This window comes from Balaenoptera ricei, chromosome 4 (assembly GCF_028023285.1).
Source record: "Balaenoptera ricei isolate mBalRic1 chromosome 4, mBalRic1.hap2, whole genome shotgun sequence".
NCBI classification, from domain to species: domain Eukaryota; kingdom Metazoa; phylum Chordata; class Mammalia; order Artiodactyla; family Balaenopteridae; genus Balaenoptera; species Balaenoptera ricei.
In genome coordinates this window covers 65,457,892-65,474,481 of record NC_082642.1, presented here as the reverse complement: position 1 = coordinate 65,474,481, position 16,590 = coordinate 65,457,892, and the positions used below count along the sequence as shown (strand labels likewise).

Genomic DNA, 16,590 nt, shown 5'->3' with positions numbered 1-16,590 from the left:
AGAGATTATGCCCAAGAATCACAGACCAAGTCTCGGCAGAGCCAGGTAAGAAGCACTTAAGAGTTTGACAGAAGAGCATTTCCCACAGGCCAGGCATTGTCTTAAGCTCTTTTTAGACAAACACTAATTTAATTCTCACATCGACACAAGGCAGGAGGCTTGATTATCCCCACTATGCAGTAGAAACTGAAGCACAGAGACATGAAGTAACGTTCCTAAGGTCCCAGAACCGTAAGTAGCAGAGCCCTGACTCAGACCACCCTCTTCGTAACGACTATGCCACACGGTGCAAACTACGGACTGTCATTTAGGACTGGAGGCAAGACAAAGGGGGACATGCAACCCTCCTGCATTATAAATACACAGGTTAGGTCAGTTCTACCAGTTCGGTACACTGACCTCCATCCGTGCCTTCAAGCCATGGTTTGTTTCCCACTTGGTCTCATCTTCCTTTTTCTTGTGTTTTTCCTGCAGACATTCATTCCCAGCAGAAGGCTGCCGTGGGTCCCTCTCGACCTTTCCTAAAAGGGACAGCCCTGGTCACTAGATGAGTTCCAGAAGCATCCACTAAGGCCTCTGCAGCCCTCTGCCATCAGTTGACCTTCACCACAAGCCGTCTCGCCCAGGATGAGTGGCTTCCTCGCCTCCCTGGACCCCCGGCGAGTGCAGTGGGGGGCTGCTTGGTACGCCGTGCACTCCAGGATCCTGCGCACCAAACCGGTGGAGTCCATGCTGGAGGGAACTGGGGCCGCCGCGGCACATGGCACCAAGCTAGCCCAGGTGCTCACCACCGTGGACCTCATCTCGCTCGGAGTCGGCAGCTGCGTGGGCACTGGGATGTACGTGGTGTCTGGCCTGGTGGCCAAGGAGATGGCAGGACCCGGCGTCATTGTGTCCTTCATCATCGCAGCCGTTGCATCCATATTGTCAGGTAAGCGTCCCGTGCAGGCGCAGGCCTGTGGAGAGCGTGCCTGCAGGCCTGTTACTGTTCGTCCCACCCTCCTAGAGTATTTAGTGGTGAGACGAGCCAAGTGGTCATCATGCTCCCTTTTTGCCTTGACTACCAGGGAGTTCAGCGCTAGGTTTTGGCCCATTGTAGTGGCTTCCTTTTTCTTTGGTTTTTCGATCCAAATAAATATTCTGGTGCCTAGCCATTGCCCAACTTCTCATTCCCTGTCATGTCCTAATGGCTCTATTTTTATTCTGTCTCCCTTTCACGAGAAGATAGGTCAGTCCTTTCGTGGGGGGTGGATATAGCCAGGATATAAATAATAAATACTGGATAGGCAGAGTAGCAAAATGACAAGTCAGTAAATCTGATATGATTGGGATTTGATGAGCCTCAAACTGGCATTGTGATCTCCAAGCAGGAGGAAACCAAGTTAGGAAATAAAGCCATTGTGAGAATCACAAAGCACCGTCTGCCACAGCACTTCAACAGACTGATATTCTGCAGAAGTAGCTCAGCTAGTCCCTTCTCTCTCCTTGAGAAAGAATCATAAAACTCGTTTGTTTGTTTTTTTTAATGAAGTACCAGGACTTACATGGTGATAATAGTTTGTGAAATAGCTCTATTTCCTTTTCCTCTTTCCTCCTCTTCTCTTGAGTTGGAATCCACAGTATCTTCCCAGATGCTGGGGATGGGTCAATGGACACCTTGAAAAAGAAAGAAAAGGAAAACTTCCTGCTTCTTGATGGTTATACTGCAAAAGCATGAGGCTTTGCTGGGTTTGGGATTGGCAGATCACGTGGGTCAACTCATGTCTTGGCAGTGAATGTTGTGGCCTCTTCAAATGTTTCTGGAGAAGTAAAGATGCCAACTTACATTGGGAGTCCTGTGTACTAATGCACACCATCACAAGAAGAGTTCTACATTAGTATCGTACATCCAGACTAAACAGTCTTCATCCATGTGGGATGCACAGACTAGGGATACGTAACCAGAAAGTGCACTCGTTTATATCTGACATCGTTTTAATGTGATGAGGAAAATACTTCCAGAACCGATTTTATTTATCTCCTGTCATGGCTTATATCCTTGTTGGTCTTACCACTATCTTTTCCTGAAGTCATTCTCTAATATGCATGAATATCCTAATAATTGAGATTCCTGCAGAATAGAGGATTTTTTCCTTATAGATGAAAATAAATTATTCACATGAATAAATTCGGTGGATGCTTGAAATTCTATTAATATTAACCTGATTGCAATCATTTTCAAACTTGTTTGGCAAGGAAAGTATTTGGGGGAAGGTGCCAGATTCTTACTCACCATAAATTTATAAATCTAAAAATGTTAGCACATAGAACAGAATAGCAGTGGTAAGACAAAAGACAGGCATGTAACCAGGGAGTCCTACAGAGGGCGTAGGGCAGACGGTTCAGAGTCCTGCCTGGTCAATGCAGACTGCACAATTCCCTCTAGATCCCATCCTATTAAGGCCCAGTCCCCCAAACCATGACAATTCCCACAAATGAATCACCCACATCTTATCCTTCAAGGTGCTTCATTACATTTAGAAATTAGAACAAGGCCCAGTCACATTCTGGGAGCCTGTCCCCCTGACATCGTGCTCATGGGCGCTGTGTAACCTAGACTGGGGCTATGGAGGGAGTATTTACACCACAGAAGTTTGCAAATGCTGTAAATCAGAGTTCGTTTGTTTGTTTGCTGTTTGTTTTCAGAGAGTGAGTTGTTAAACATTTACCAGCACATCACTGAACCAGCTCCACCGAAGGCCCTGGTACTGGCCAGTAATTGGTGCCTTCACCACGGCACCAGGTACCAAAAGAAAGCCCTGCTTCTGTCCCAGTAGGGGTGCCCCTCTCTGCACATGGGCTCACCCATAACACTTCTCTACACTTTGTAACTGACATCTCCCAGCTGAGGCCAGCCAGAATCCTCCTAGAGCCCCCAGCCAGGGACAGGACCAAAATAACTGTGCCAAAGTTAGCAGTTTTATATCAGGTATCTTCAACCAGGCCTCTCACTCTATGACCCTTTGTCATTAAACCAAGGAAAGTCCCCCTCCACCCTCTTCTTTCCACTCCCACACCATCATCTCCGTATAGCTTCTCTCTGGACCCAACTTCCCACTGCTTCTCCATGTCTGCACCTATCTCCAGCAATAACTGCTGCTTGGTTGCAAGAGTAGAATAAAGAAAAAGTTGGGATTGACTAGATTTAGCTTTTCCCAGGCAGAGAGAGAGGGGGAAAGAAGCAATGGGGCTAGGAATACTAGAAAAGGAAGAGGAAATACTGCTGGACCACACAACTTAGGTTGGATGAGAAGGGAAGTGAGAACATGAAGGTAGTGGTGATTTATGAGAAGTGGTAGGATCGATGAAGACTGGTGTTCTCAATGAGGTCAGGAAATCACTGAAGTAAAAACACTGAGAAAGTGAACTAGAAGATAGAAGTGAAGTTGAAGAGTAGGATGCTTGAAATTAAGATTTCAGAGTGGTAAAGTAATCAGTAACGATAAGTTTAGACTTGGAACCTGGCTCAGCCACTGACCAGCTGTGAGACCCTGAGCAAGTTCCATAACTTCTCTGAGCCTCAGTTTCTCCAACCTGAAAGTGGTGACAATAATACCTACTTCATAGAGCTGTTGTAAAGACTAAATGAGGTATCTGTAAAATGCCCATACAACACCTGGCACGTAGCACCTATTAAGTGGTTATTATTATTTTGTGCGAAACCCTATATTAGGAGCTTGCCATACGTCATCCCATTTAAAACTCATAATATCTCTTCAAAGTAGGTTTTATTATCTCCAGTTTTACATATGAGGAAACTGAAGTTTAAATAACAGAAGCTAGATTTGAATTTATTACGCCAGCAATATCTCTCAACCCTGACTATGAATTTAAATTACTTGGGGAATTTGCTTCTGAATAATGGATTGGGGGAGGGAGGCTCAGCTTTAGTGAGTTATAAGTACATACAGTAAAACTGACCCTTTTAAATATACAATTCTATGAGTTTTGACCAATACATACAATTGTGTAACCTCTAGTACAATCAAGATACAGAAGAGTTCCATCACCCCCCAAATAATTCCTTCATGTTACCTCTTTGTGATTTTCCCCTCCTGCCACCCCCAATCCCTGGCAACCAGAGACGTCTTCTGTCTCTATATTTTTGCCTTTTCCAGAATGTTATATAAATGGACTCATTCAGTATGTAACCTTTTGAGTTTAGTTTCTTTCACTTAGTATGATGCATCTAAGATTCATTCGTGTTACATGTTATCAGTGAGACGTTACACTGTATTTCTAAGTAGTATCCCACTGTATGGATATTCCACAGTTTGTTTTTTTTTCTTTTTAATTTGTTTTATTTTTTATTTTTATTTTTTGGTTCTGTTGGGTCTTCGTTGCTGCGCACAGGCTTTTTCTAGTTGCGGTGAGCAGCGGCTACGCTTTGTTGCAGTGCGTGGGCTTCTCATTGCGGTCGCTTCTCTTGTTGCAGAGCAGGGGCTCTAGGCATGCCGGCTTCAGTAGTTGTGGCGCGCGGGCTCAGTAGTTGTGGCGCACAGGCTTAGTTGCTCCGCGGCATGTGGGATCTTCCCAGACCAGGGATCAAACCTGTGTCCCCTGCGTTGGCAGGTAGATTATTAACCACTGCACCACCAGGGAAGCCCCCCACAGTTTATTCATTTACTAGTTGAAGGACAACTGGGTTGATCCAGTCTGGGACCATTATGAATTAAGCCATTATAAATATGTGTACAGGTTTTTGTGTGAACACAAGTTGTCATTTCTCTTGAGTAAATACCTAGGAGTGGACTTGCTGGGTTTTGTGGCAAGTATATGTTTAACTTTATAATAAACTGCCAGAGCTTTTCCCGAAGTGGCTATATTATTTTTGATTCTCACCAGCTATACATGAGAGTTCCAGTTGCTCTGTTCCTTGCCAGCACGAAGAATTGTCAGGTGTGTTTTTTTGTGGTTGTTTTATTTGTTTGTTTGCCATTTTAGAAGGTGTATAGTGATATTTCAGTACGGTTGCAATTTGCATTTCCCTAATTATGAATATTTTGAGCATCTTTTTACGTATTTATTTGCTATGCAAATATATTCTTTGGTAAAGTGTTCAAATATTTTTCTCATTATTTAATTGGAGTCTTCATTTTCTTATTAACTTTTAAGACTTCTTTATATATTTTGGATACAAGTTCTTTATTAGATATATGGTTTTGCAAATATTTTCTCTCAGTTTGTGACTCATTTTAAAATTTTCTTATAATTTCTGTTTATTTCTTTTTTAAAATACCGATGTTCAGGTTCTACGCCCTAGAGATTCTAATTCAGCTGGACTGGGGTACAGCCCAGGAACTGGCATTTTTTAAAAATTCCCCGGGGAATTCTAATATGCAGCCAGGGTTAAAAACTACTCCACTATAGGAACCAGGACCTACTTCTGGAATAGCCATGACCTACAAGAAGAGGAAACAGGAACTATTTGGCCAGCAGATTCTTCAGAGACTTTTGCCCTTGTGGCATCATCTCCCATGAGATGCAAACCAGCTTATAACATGAAACAAATCTAAGAGAGGGAGCCACTTTCTCTATAATTTGACAAGACCCAAAGTTACAAAAACTTCCCAGGGACTTCCCTGGTGGCGCAATGGTTAAGAATCCGCCTACCAATGCAAGGAACACGGGTTCAATCCCTGGTCCGGGAAGATCCCACATTCCGCGAAGCAACTAAGCCCCATGCACCACAAAAACTGGGCTCTGTGCTCTAGAGCCCGTGAGCCACAACTACTGAAGCCCACGCACCTTGAGCCCATGCACCGCAACAAGAGAAGCCACCGCAATGAGAAGCCCTCGTACCGCAACTAAGAGTAGCCCCCGCTTGCCACAAATAGAGAAGAGCCTGTGTGCAGCAACAAAGACCCAACGCAGTCAAAAATAAATAAAATTTTTTTAAAAAAAGAAAACTTCCCAGGCTCCTCCTACCGTTCCTGCCCCAACACCACAACTGCCACAGCCCTATCACAGGTGGAGGGAAATTTATCAGAGGAAGCAGCCTGTGCTGTAACCTTTACCCTTGTCCAAAAGGTCTTATCTACTCTTGAATAGCTCAGCAGCCCACAGCCAGACCCCGTGCCCATGCCAAACCTTAAAACTCTTTTGTATATACCAGACTGTATAAACCAGATAGGGGAAATAGTTTTTCTTCCTGGTTCCCACTGACAGCTTTGTTGCAAGATGAGGGATGGAAGGAGGGTAGTTTATAGAGGTTCTCTAGTTCACTGGCTTGGGATGAAACACAAAGCAAAGCCTCCGTGTCAGCGACACCTGGCTATTAAAAGTAATCTGCCCCAAGAGGCTCCTATGAACGGAACGTGAGTTGAGAAATAAAACTTGTTTATTTCCAGTTCTTTTAATATTAATAAAATTGAACCTCAAACAGAGTGTAGGTCTGAATGACTCCTAAGCTCTTGCACTGTCTACAACTACCCTTTCAGCCCATTTCTCAGGTGGTTTTGGTAAGGATTAAATGACAGTAAGCATGCATAGTATCAGTCCCCTGCCCAGTACACAATACCAGTAATTTTTATCATCTGCTCATGAGAAATAGTAGCAAAAATCTAATAAGATATGGTTTGGGAAAGCTGCATTGAGTACCTACCATATGCCAGTCCTGGAGCAATACCAAAAATAAATAAGAAATTGTCTCTACCTTAAAGGACCCATCATCTCCATTAATGGAGATGAATGCTAAACCTGATAAGTAATTATGGCAATAATAGTAATGATAATAATAATGATAGCAGCAGCTACCATTTACTGAGCACTTACTGTGTACCTAAAGAGTTCTAATTGCTTTACACATTATTTTACTCAATCTTCACAACAACCCCATGTGTAAGTGGTGTTATTTTCCTCATATTACAGATGAGAAAAAGGAGGCTTCTGAAACCTTTGGTAATTGGTTTAAGGCTCTTGTTTAAGAGGTGACAGAGCAAGGAATAGAGTGAAAGCAGTCTGACTCCAGAGCCCTCTCATGAATCACTCTGCTATTCTGCTACTGTATTAGCAGACTAGGATTAGGTTCAATTGATACAGCAGAAAACTAAAAAGGAAAGATAATTTCACTTCTCTCTTGTATAAAAGAAGTCTGGAAGGAGGCTGCTACTGTAGCTCTGCAGTCATAGGTAATCGGGCCCCTTGACCTTTCTGCTCTACCCTCTGGATACCTGGCTTCCATCCTCAAGGTGACTGCAAGATCCACGATGGCTGCTGAAGCTCCAGTCAACTTGTCTGAGTTTTGGAAGGCAGGAAAGAAACAGGAAGTTGAGGCAGGTCATTTCCCACCTTTCTGCCCCTTTTTAAAGAAGCTTTCTCATAAATCCTTTCCTATAACTTCCATTTATATTGCTTAAAACCTGAACACTTAAGATACAGCAAGTGAGATTGAGAAATGTAGTCTTCTGACTGGGTACATTGCCAACCCAAGTATTATAGGGGTTCTATTGGTGGGAAAGAAAAGGAAAACTAGCTGTCACTGCCACATGTATAATCGATGCATAGCCCCTAAGCCCTCCAGTTTGCTGAGGTCAAGTGGTTCTGAAACATTTAAGTAAAATTTGTTCTGATTCCCAGTAATGTACAATCAGAAAATCTAGAGTTTCCCTCAATAAACCTAGAGAGTTGTGAAGCTTACTTCCTCCTAGTTCCTCCAGCTCTGAATCTCTGCTTCCGTAGAGTCTCTGTCTCCACTCCATGTTTCATCGGCTTCTGCCCTTTTCTTCACTTCATCATCCAACTAGATGATACCCAGCCCCTCCCGTCCTCCAAGTAACAGCAAAGCTGTTAAAGCAAAGCAGGTAAAGCTGTATGTGCAGTGAACTTTATGGAAAGTTTGGGCCTGAGATAGGCGATATAATGCAGTTCATCCCAGCAGACATCAAGCTTACGATGGAATATAGGCTACTCCAATTCTCCCTGAGTTTAGAGAATGTCCATAAACCCTCTGTTCTTCTTGACTTCAGCCTCCAGCCCCACTGATGGGCAGCCTTCCTCCTTTAAACTGACCTTCTACTCCCTCACCTGCTCACCGTCAAGCCCTAAAACTCTTGTTCGTATCTTATCCAGAGCAGTCTACATATCTTTCTATCACCCTCCAAGTTCATCCTGGCCATTCTCCAAAGACTATCATCCCCTAACCAAAATGGTCCACCAGGATCATTCATTTAAACAAAGTGAGTTCTAGAAGGAGGGATTTGGGGGCCAGGGCAGGAAGGTTAGAGATCATTCTGTAGTCGTTGAGAAGTTCAGTGGCGTGACCAGATCTGTCTTTTGGTAACACAGTGGGGAGAGAACAGAGGTGGGGAATCTGGCAGTGTGCATATTGTACAGAACAGGCAAGAGACTACGAGGCTCTAGGCCCTGAAGTGGGGGCGGACAGGAAGCCTGGGACGGAGAAGAGGATCTGGGCATGGCTGGATGAGGGAGGGTGAGGGAGAAGGATAGATGCTCTTTCTAGCTGAGAAAAGGCACATAATAAATGAGAATTTTTTGAGAAAATGTCATTTGAATAATGGATTTACAATACCATCCTGGTGAAAGAAAGTGAAGGCAGAAGCAGAAAAGTCTAGAAAAGAGCCCCGCCACAGAACACCACGAGGTACAGTAAACTAATCTTTGTGTTCAGAACACTGCATACAGTGCTCTCGTGTAGCGCCTCCTCTCCATCCCCATCAAGCCAGTGGAAGGAGGGGTGATTTTAGTTCTGCCCTCAGATGAGAAGCCAGGAGGTCAGAGGTTAAAGTAACTTCCTGAGAAGCAGGCAGATATTTACTGGCAGAGCCAGAACTCAAATCTAAGATTGCAGGACTCCAAAATGCACGGTCCTCCATTTCAGCAAGCTGACTCTGAGATCTTTAAAGCAAAACACTCTTTCTCATTTGATGGGGATTAATAAATTGCAATGGATGAAACGGTCTAAAAGGCAGCAAAGGACCCTCACACCGAGCAGTATGTTTCTTGGCACTCTAAGTTTATTGTTCAGCACTGGGGTTGATCATTTGTATTTCCTGCCATCCTCACTTGCTCTTTAGCATCTTCTCAACCATCATTAGGTGAGCCCTGGTAACTGAATCCCTGGAGAGGTGGTAAGGGGTACAGAGCTCTTTCCCACAGACGAGGCTCCCAACTGCCTCCCTGGGCTTGTTCTGCAGACCTTCGCAAAGTTTAAGCAGAGTCTCCTCGTTCCAGTGTTCATCTCAGGTTGGATTTTCATGCCGAGGAAGATCGCTAAAGATTTAGGATCTATTTAGATAGTCTGGTGAGTTTCTTTGTTTTGTTTTTCAGAACAGACCATTTTCCCCTCCCCAAATTGAAGCCAGACCTGAGAGGTGACCACCAGAAGGGCTGGCCCTTCTGCAACCTATTTTCAATGACCAAAGATCACTCATTCATTCCACAAACTTGCATTTATTTGTTCCCCCAAACATATCTGAGAACTGCTCTTAACCACACTGGGGGGCGGGAGAGGCAGAAATGCAAAGTGGGTGAGAGGGTAGAGAGGAAATGCAAAGATGAACAAATTCAGGGCAGTCTTCAAGCTTCTTGAAAACTAGCTCTCCAAAATATTGTCCAAATACACAGCTGTAGGTTGAAATCTTAATAATGATGGCAGCTGCCCCTGATGTTTGTAAAGTCTCCAAGACATAAGTTAGTAAACACTCAATAAATGTTAGTCATTACTATTATTATTACTATTGTTTTTATTATCATTAGGCAAATTCTGTGCCCTGGGCACCATGCATATACTACCTCATTTAATCCTCTCAGCCTCCCTGGTAGGTGATAGTAGCTTTCCTGTAGTATGCCCAATCATAATAGCTAGGCCACTGAGCACTGATAACATGCCTGGCACTAGCTGAACACCAGCTGCACAGTCCTCTCAACAAATCCTACAAAATAAGTACCATTGTCAGATTCATTTTGCAGATGACAAAACTGAGGCTTGTGGGGGATGGGTGACTTGTCCGGGGCAACGAAGCAGTCAGCGGCAAAAGGCAAGTCTCAATTCGATTCTGCCTGCTCCAGAGACTGTTCCCCCCATGTTGCTCCATGCAGACACACCCCCTCAAAAAATTTAAAAACTGGCCAGAGAGAATCGAATGAATCAAGGAAACCCTCATTCTTGTTAGGGTTTCAAAAGAGCCTGTAGCTCATTCTATTCCATTGATTAGGAGAGCACTTTTCTAGCTCAAAACTTCTGTAACCCAGGTCATGAAAATGACTTCTAAGCTCAGCAGCTTTCTGTCACCTGTCAGCAGTGAGAAGGGTGTTGTGAAGTGCATGTAGCTCTTCTATGTGGGGCTGGATTGACAGCCCTGTAGGAAGGATGTCAGTTACCAGTTCAGAAAAGGTGAGCGCAGTTTAATAGAAATATGCAAGTTTCTCAAATTGCTGATTGTGAAAATGAGTTTCCTCCAGCAAACCCAGGAGAAACTGGGCTTCTTTTACATCTTCTCCAGCACTTGCTGGGGTGGACAGTGCATACCGAGAGCCCCCAGCACGGCTGTGAGAGGGACTGGCCACCGGCTCTGGGCTCAGCATGGCAGGGCACCGCAGAAGACAGGAAAGAACTCCGAGACAAAGGGCTTGGCATCGATGGATGCAAAGAAACAAGACAGGCACACGTGAAATAGTCATGAGCGCTGGAAGAGACAAAGGGCCTGGGTCAGAAGTCAGGACACTTGGGATCTAGTTCCAGCTCTGTCCCTCAGCAGCTCAGGACCCTGGAGCAAGTCATTCACGTCTCTTGACCTCAATTTCCTCCTATGCACAATGAAGAGTTCAGATTAGATTGCCTGTATGAGTTAGGGTGAAAAAGAGAACTCAGGGAGCGGAAAGATTTGTAAAGAAAGGTCCAATGCCTCAACTCCCCACACACACATCCCAACACCACGTAGCAGAGGAGCACCAGGTAGTATCAGAGCAATTAGTCCCAGAGCTGACCTACCTCACTTCAAGCCCTGCTCGGCCATTTACTACTTGTGCAACTTGAAAAATGTACTTAACCTAGAGCTTCCCAAGCAGGTTGCCAAAAATTATAGGTGTGCCAAGGTACTGCTCCCTCAGCCCTCAGGGCAGCAAGAGGTGGCACAGGCCAGAGGCTACTCCCCACTACCTGGGAACAGCCTCTTCCCTTTACACGTGACCTCCTTCCCACATCCGTACAAACGTCATTTTCTAGGTGTATTCTGTCAAGTGGAAAATATCGGGAAGTCCTGAGAACCTGTCTAGATCCTGGACTCATTCTCTGTAAATGGAAAATATTCTGTCAAGTGGAAAATATCGGGAAGTCCTGAGAACCTGTCTAGATCCTGGACTCATTCTCTGTAAATGGAAAATATTCTGTCAAGTGGAAAATATCGGGAAGTCCTGAGAACCTGTCTAGATCCTGGACTCATTCTCTGTAAATGGAATAATGATAGCCTCAGCATCATTACTATCTTGTGAGATTAAGATCGAGTATGTAAAGTGCTCAGTAGAGCTGGGCACACAGTAAATGTTTAGTAATGTTTGCTCTTATTTTTATCACTACTGCAACTACTGCTGGCCAGATCTCGAACCTAACAAGGCTAGGTTCGTTCTCAGTGCAAATGAGCAGGCCTTGGTTCAGATTCTGAAGCCCCTCAGTGCTCACCTAGTAAAAGACTCAGACCCACCTCCTACTCACTCTTTCTCCAGATAAACCTTGGACAAAAAGCATACTTTTGTTTCTGAAGGCATTTGCCCAAGAGGAACTCTCATCTCTAGCGGGACAGTCCCCTTCAAACAAGCTGTGCTGCAAAACATACAGAAAAGCTGTGCCTCAAGAAACAAGTAAATAAGTACATAAGAGAATTACAAATTGTGGTAAGTGCCCCATGGAAATTAAACAGGGTACCAGTGCAAAGTACTCTCTCTCTCTCTGAACAAGTGATAGTTAAGCAGCCTCCATTCTGTGCACTGAAACAGGGGCTAGAGGTGAGTCAGGCACAACAAGCAAGGATAACCACCTGAGACAGGAGCGCTCATGGAAACTCATAGAGGAGTTATGCCTAGCACCAGCTCCTGCCCTTGGGGCTCTGGGGAAAGGCAGACTACGTGCAGAGTCTAACTGGCTGGCCACAGCAGCTCAGGAGCTCTGCATGTGCCGGCCAGCAGCTCTGAACACCCTGCCCCACTCGGTGCCCCTCCTCACACTGCCAGGTCACAGAGGCTGGTGCTAAGGGCCCATGGCCAGCCGAGTGAATCAGGGAGGCCACTGCCCCCGCCCCGGAAAATTCCACCAGCCCTGGCAAGGGGGTGAGATCACCAAAGCAAAGGGGGTATGAAGAGAAAAGAACAAAGGGCAGAACTTTGTTAAATGGCTACAATCAGATGGAGATGGAGAAATCAAAAGCAATAATGGAGAAAGAAAAATGTAGGCAGAGGAGGAGGAGTGAAACTGAAGGAAGAACCTATTCTTACACATGGAACTGAAGAAGGTGTAAGCATTGGCGTCCCAAGCTGCAGGGACGCTGATAAACGGCCTTTCCAGTTGACAGCCTGTGGATTGGAGCTGCCAATTTCTGGGGTACAGCATAGACAAACACCGTAATACAAAGGGTAGAGCTGGCATGGAGAAGACAGAACAGCAAGCAGTAAAGTGAAACTTTGATTTAACAACCCAAGAAATGCATTCATCCTAGACACAGTCTGTGCCTGTGCTTTATTGAGTGTCCATGGGTAGCTGTATGTGTGTGAAAAGCAATGATTTGCTAGCATGCATCACAAACATTTCATACTCTACTTCACCACTGGCCATTTACATAGACCTGGCCCTCAAAGTCCCTTGCAAAGTAGTTGAAAACATATAAATATATGTATACATTTACATAAATATGTAGGTATACACATACACACATAAATATATCTTTATATCCTATCAACTCTTCAGGAATTTCCTATTCTGTAATAAATTCAATAATAGTCCTTGGTTATTTATCTTGAGACTTTATTTACAAGTACCCCAGTTTATAATCTCTGAGGCTTTGTAAAGAAAATAAACAATGCAATGAATTTCTCTTATGCATAAAACATAGATACAAATGCCTGCTCTTTTGCAAACACTTCTAAGCATGTTTTAATTATGAGAGCACTCGACACAATAAATCAGGTCAAGAGCACTCAGTGTTTTCCCTGGAGGGCATGCCTCTGTCCAGAAGCCACCAACATATCCAAGGGATTCACTGTTCCATTCACTGGAGTTGTCTTGTAGAAAAGTCAGCTAAAATCCCACCACTGCTATTGCATTGGTAGGGGCTGTCCAGTTGGAAGCAATCCATTAGGACCATCTAGGTGAGAATCTAGGAAGAACAGTTACCCCAGATCCTGGTCAGCTGTGCCCCAGTACTGTTTACCATGCACACCATCCTTCCATCCTCATGGACCAGGAGGCAGCAACACTCACTCCTTAGAATACGAACTTCATACTTATGCCCTACAGAAGGCCAAACTCTTCTAGAGTTTGTGAGCTGGAGAGTAGAAAGGGCGAATGAGAGGGAAGGAGGTGAAAGTGGTACGTGTTTGTATCCCAGGAGGGAGGAGAACTATAATAGAAAGAATTAGGAGCTGAAACCAAATCCCCACACCCAGAAGATTCTCTCTAACAACTTCCTGAATCCTGAGTCTCTGGTCCTCCCTCTCTGCATGTTGGCCCATTTTGGAAAAAAGTCAAGATGGCACCCCTTTTAGGAGGGGTTTCTCATGTCTCTGGGAAGGTCCTCCACTGAGAGCAGATCCACGCCCACGAGAGATTCTCTGGGTCTCACCCTCCTGGGCATCTGCCAAGAACGCAGCCTGTCCCAGTGGAACCTGGTCCCACGTGATTGTCAAATGGGCTGAGGAGGCCACACAAGGGCTCAAGTGTGTTCTCTTAGCACTCTCTTTTAGTCCTGCCCACTAAATTCTCAGGGCAAGGGAGTGATGGCCTGGTCCCCTCACAGAAGCTTCTTAGGACTGTCATCTCTGTCAGCGCGACTTTCCTCTGCTTCAGAAATGGGGGCGCTGCCTACTCCTGGAGAGATGAGCTGGAAAATCTTTGACTGGCTGTCACTTCAGTGCCTGCCCTCCTTGCCTTTCTGCACAAAGCCTTTTTGGCTCAGTCATCAGAGTCACCTGGACGAGGGGCAGTAGGTCTCATAAAGAAAGGTTCAACAAGAAAATGGGAACTTTCTCTTCACCCTCACAATTTCTAACAGGATTTGTGGAAAAGAACAGATGTTTCTAGATTAAAGATTAAGAACCTAGAAAGAAATTTTTCCAGGTTTTGATTTAGAAGTGAATCAAGCACACATAGGGCTTGGTCTAGATTCTAGATGACTTCTCTGCCAATGCTGAGTCTCTAAAACCTTCAGCCAACAATACTTGTTTCTAATCTCTTTTATCCCATCCACGAGGCAAAGGCTCCTGCACAGACACTCCAGAAGCTACTGCTAAGTAAAGCTCTCTGATATCCTTTTCCTCAACTGTAATAACCGCCACAGCTCCCGCTGGAGGAGTGCCGGCCCATGACAACCTGCACAGCAGGCATCGCCATCGCCAGTTTCCAGATGGAGAAACTAAGGGTCAGTGAATTGGGTGACTTGCTCAAAGCCACAGTTAGTAATAATTCTAGTTGCCATTTATCAAGCACTTACTGTGTGCGATGCACTGGGCAAAGTAATCTGTGTGCATTATCTCATTTAATTGTTATAAGCACTCTCTGGGTCTCTCTCCAGAGGCTGTGTGTCTTCTATGACACCTCACGGCTTCTCCTAAAGCGAAGAGGGGCTGCTGATGGAGGCCCCAACATTCCCTCGCAGCTTACCTGAGCATCAGATGAGGAGCCGTGTACAACGGGCCTACCATAGGTAGATGCCCCAACACATGTGTCTTTCCCTTTTTTAACATCTTTTCCCCTGCAAGGCTCTCTTTGATGTTAACCCAAGGTCACCTACATAAAAATGTTATGAGCAGAAAAAAGGGCAGTTCTAGCCCACCTGCCACCTCAGCAATGAAGAGGGACCAATCTGGGCCAGAAGATGGACTCAGGAACAGCTAACCCTGTAATTCTTCAGTTGAAAGCAACCATATGATCTTTATTATTATTATTACCATCTTCATTATCATTGATAAAGCAACAAAATTAATGTACACTGATGATGATATTAACAATAGCATGACCAGACAATATAATACTGGAATTCATCATGTTATGAAAACTGTACCTTCCAATAACCTCTAAAATATTTTCAAAGGGGAGATCTAGACAAGAGAGTAAACAGATAGTCTGGTCTTATTTCATAAGTAAATTAATAAACTTCCTTGACCTATTTTGGGGGTCACTTCTCTGACTATGAGGACAGCTTCTTTCCTTCCTGTTTATATGTTGATATATTGGTGCAGCAGGTTGGGGAACTTTCCAGTTCTCTGCTTCCTACCCAACTTTAATTGGAGGCCTGTCAGGTTCAGTAAGTAACAGTGTCACACACCCCCTGATTGAAGATGCCACCCATTCCCTAAACACAGGCTCTTACTGTCCACCTGGGACCTGCTTTGGCAGAAAAATTATGGCGTTCCCAGACAAACTGCTTTTCTTCCAGATGCATTTGTAAAAATTGCCTGGGCTTCACTGACAGGTGATGGAGTGACCAAGGTTACTCAGGTAGAAGAGACAGTCGAAGTGGGAGGGAGAGAGAGCCTGATGGATTACTCCCTGAAAAAGAAACCCACAATTTTCTTGGCTGATCAAGAGCATTGGGAAGAGGACATTGGTGCAGGGTCGCAGGGGGCTGAATAGATGTTTCTCAGAATCCAGCAACGTGCTTCTCAAGGGGGACAGTGATGATGGGGATACTTCATTACCAGCATCTGGAATTCAGTGCTGCAGAGAACACAAATGTTTCCAAGAGAATTCACACTCTCTTTCTCTCTAGGGTCCTGTGATTTCTCCTTATACCCCACTCCCAACCTACTAGCAGTACTAGCAACCATATCAGTATACACAACATGTATAGCCCTGCTGTGAATTTATTAATGGAACAGAGATATTTTAAGAAGACTAAGAAAATGAGTAGGAAATGGGTAACAACGATCTCAGCAAAATGCTGTCTTTGGTGAGGACTTCCTTAAAGACATGTTTGGGTCTAAGTGGTGAGTTGCACTGGTGTCATCCAACGGCTGATTCCTTCCTGAGTCTAGGAGACAGAGGATAATTGGCACTCAGGAGGAATTGACTTCATGGACAAGGAATCGCTGACAGATACAACATGTTCAAAACAACCAATCGGGCCTGTTATCTGTGACCTGTGGCCGGTCACCCCAGGCAGCCTCCTCTGAGCAACACACAGGCTGGGACTGATCCCAGAGGCCTGAATGAAACTGCAGAGCTGGCTAATCGTTTTCTTGGACGCTCCTCTCCACTCCTTCTCATACCTCCTGATGCCCTTTTCTCTATGGATAGTCCTTCTGGCTGGCTGAACACCTCACTTCAGAACTCAGGGTTGCAGTTCTTTAAAGCAGCCCATGCACTTTCCCCCACTCCCTGCAACT

The 16,590-nt window shown here is 44.7% G+C and overlaps 1 protein-coding gene across 1 annotated transcript in view; it reads left to right on the top strand.

Annotated features, from left to right (window-relative positions):
• The first annotated feature begins 627 nt into the window (after positions 1-627).
• The window catches only part of SLC7A14 (solute carrier family 7 member 14), a 76,125-nt gene continuing 60,162 nt past the window's right edge, over positions 628-16,590 (top strand). Inside the window, exon 1 of the mRNA XM_059921998.1 lies at positions 628-931. Coding sequence (XP_059777981.1) covers positions 628-931 — 304 coding nt within the window. The remainder of the gene's footprint in view (positions 932-16,590) is intronic.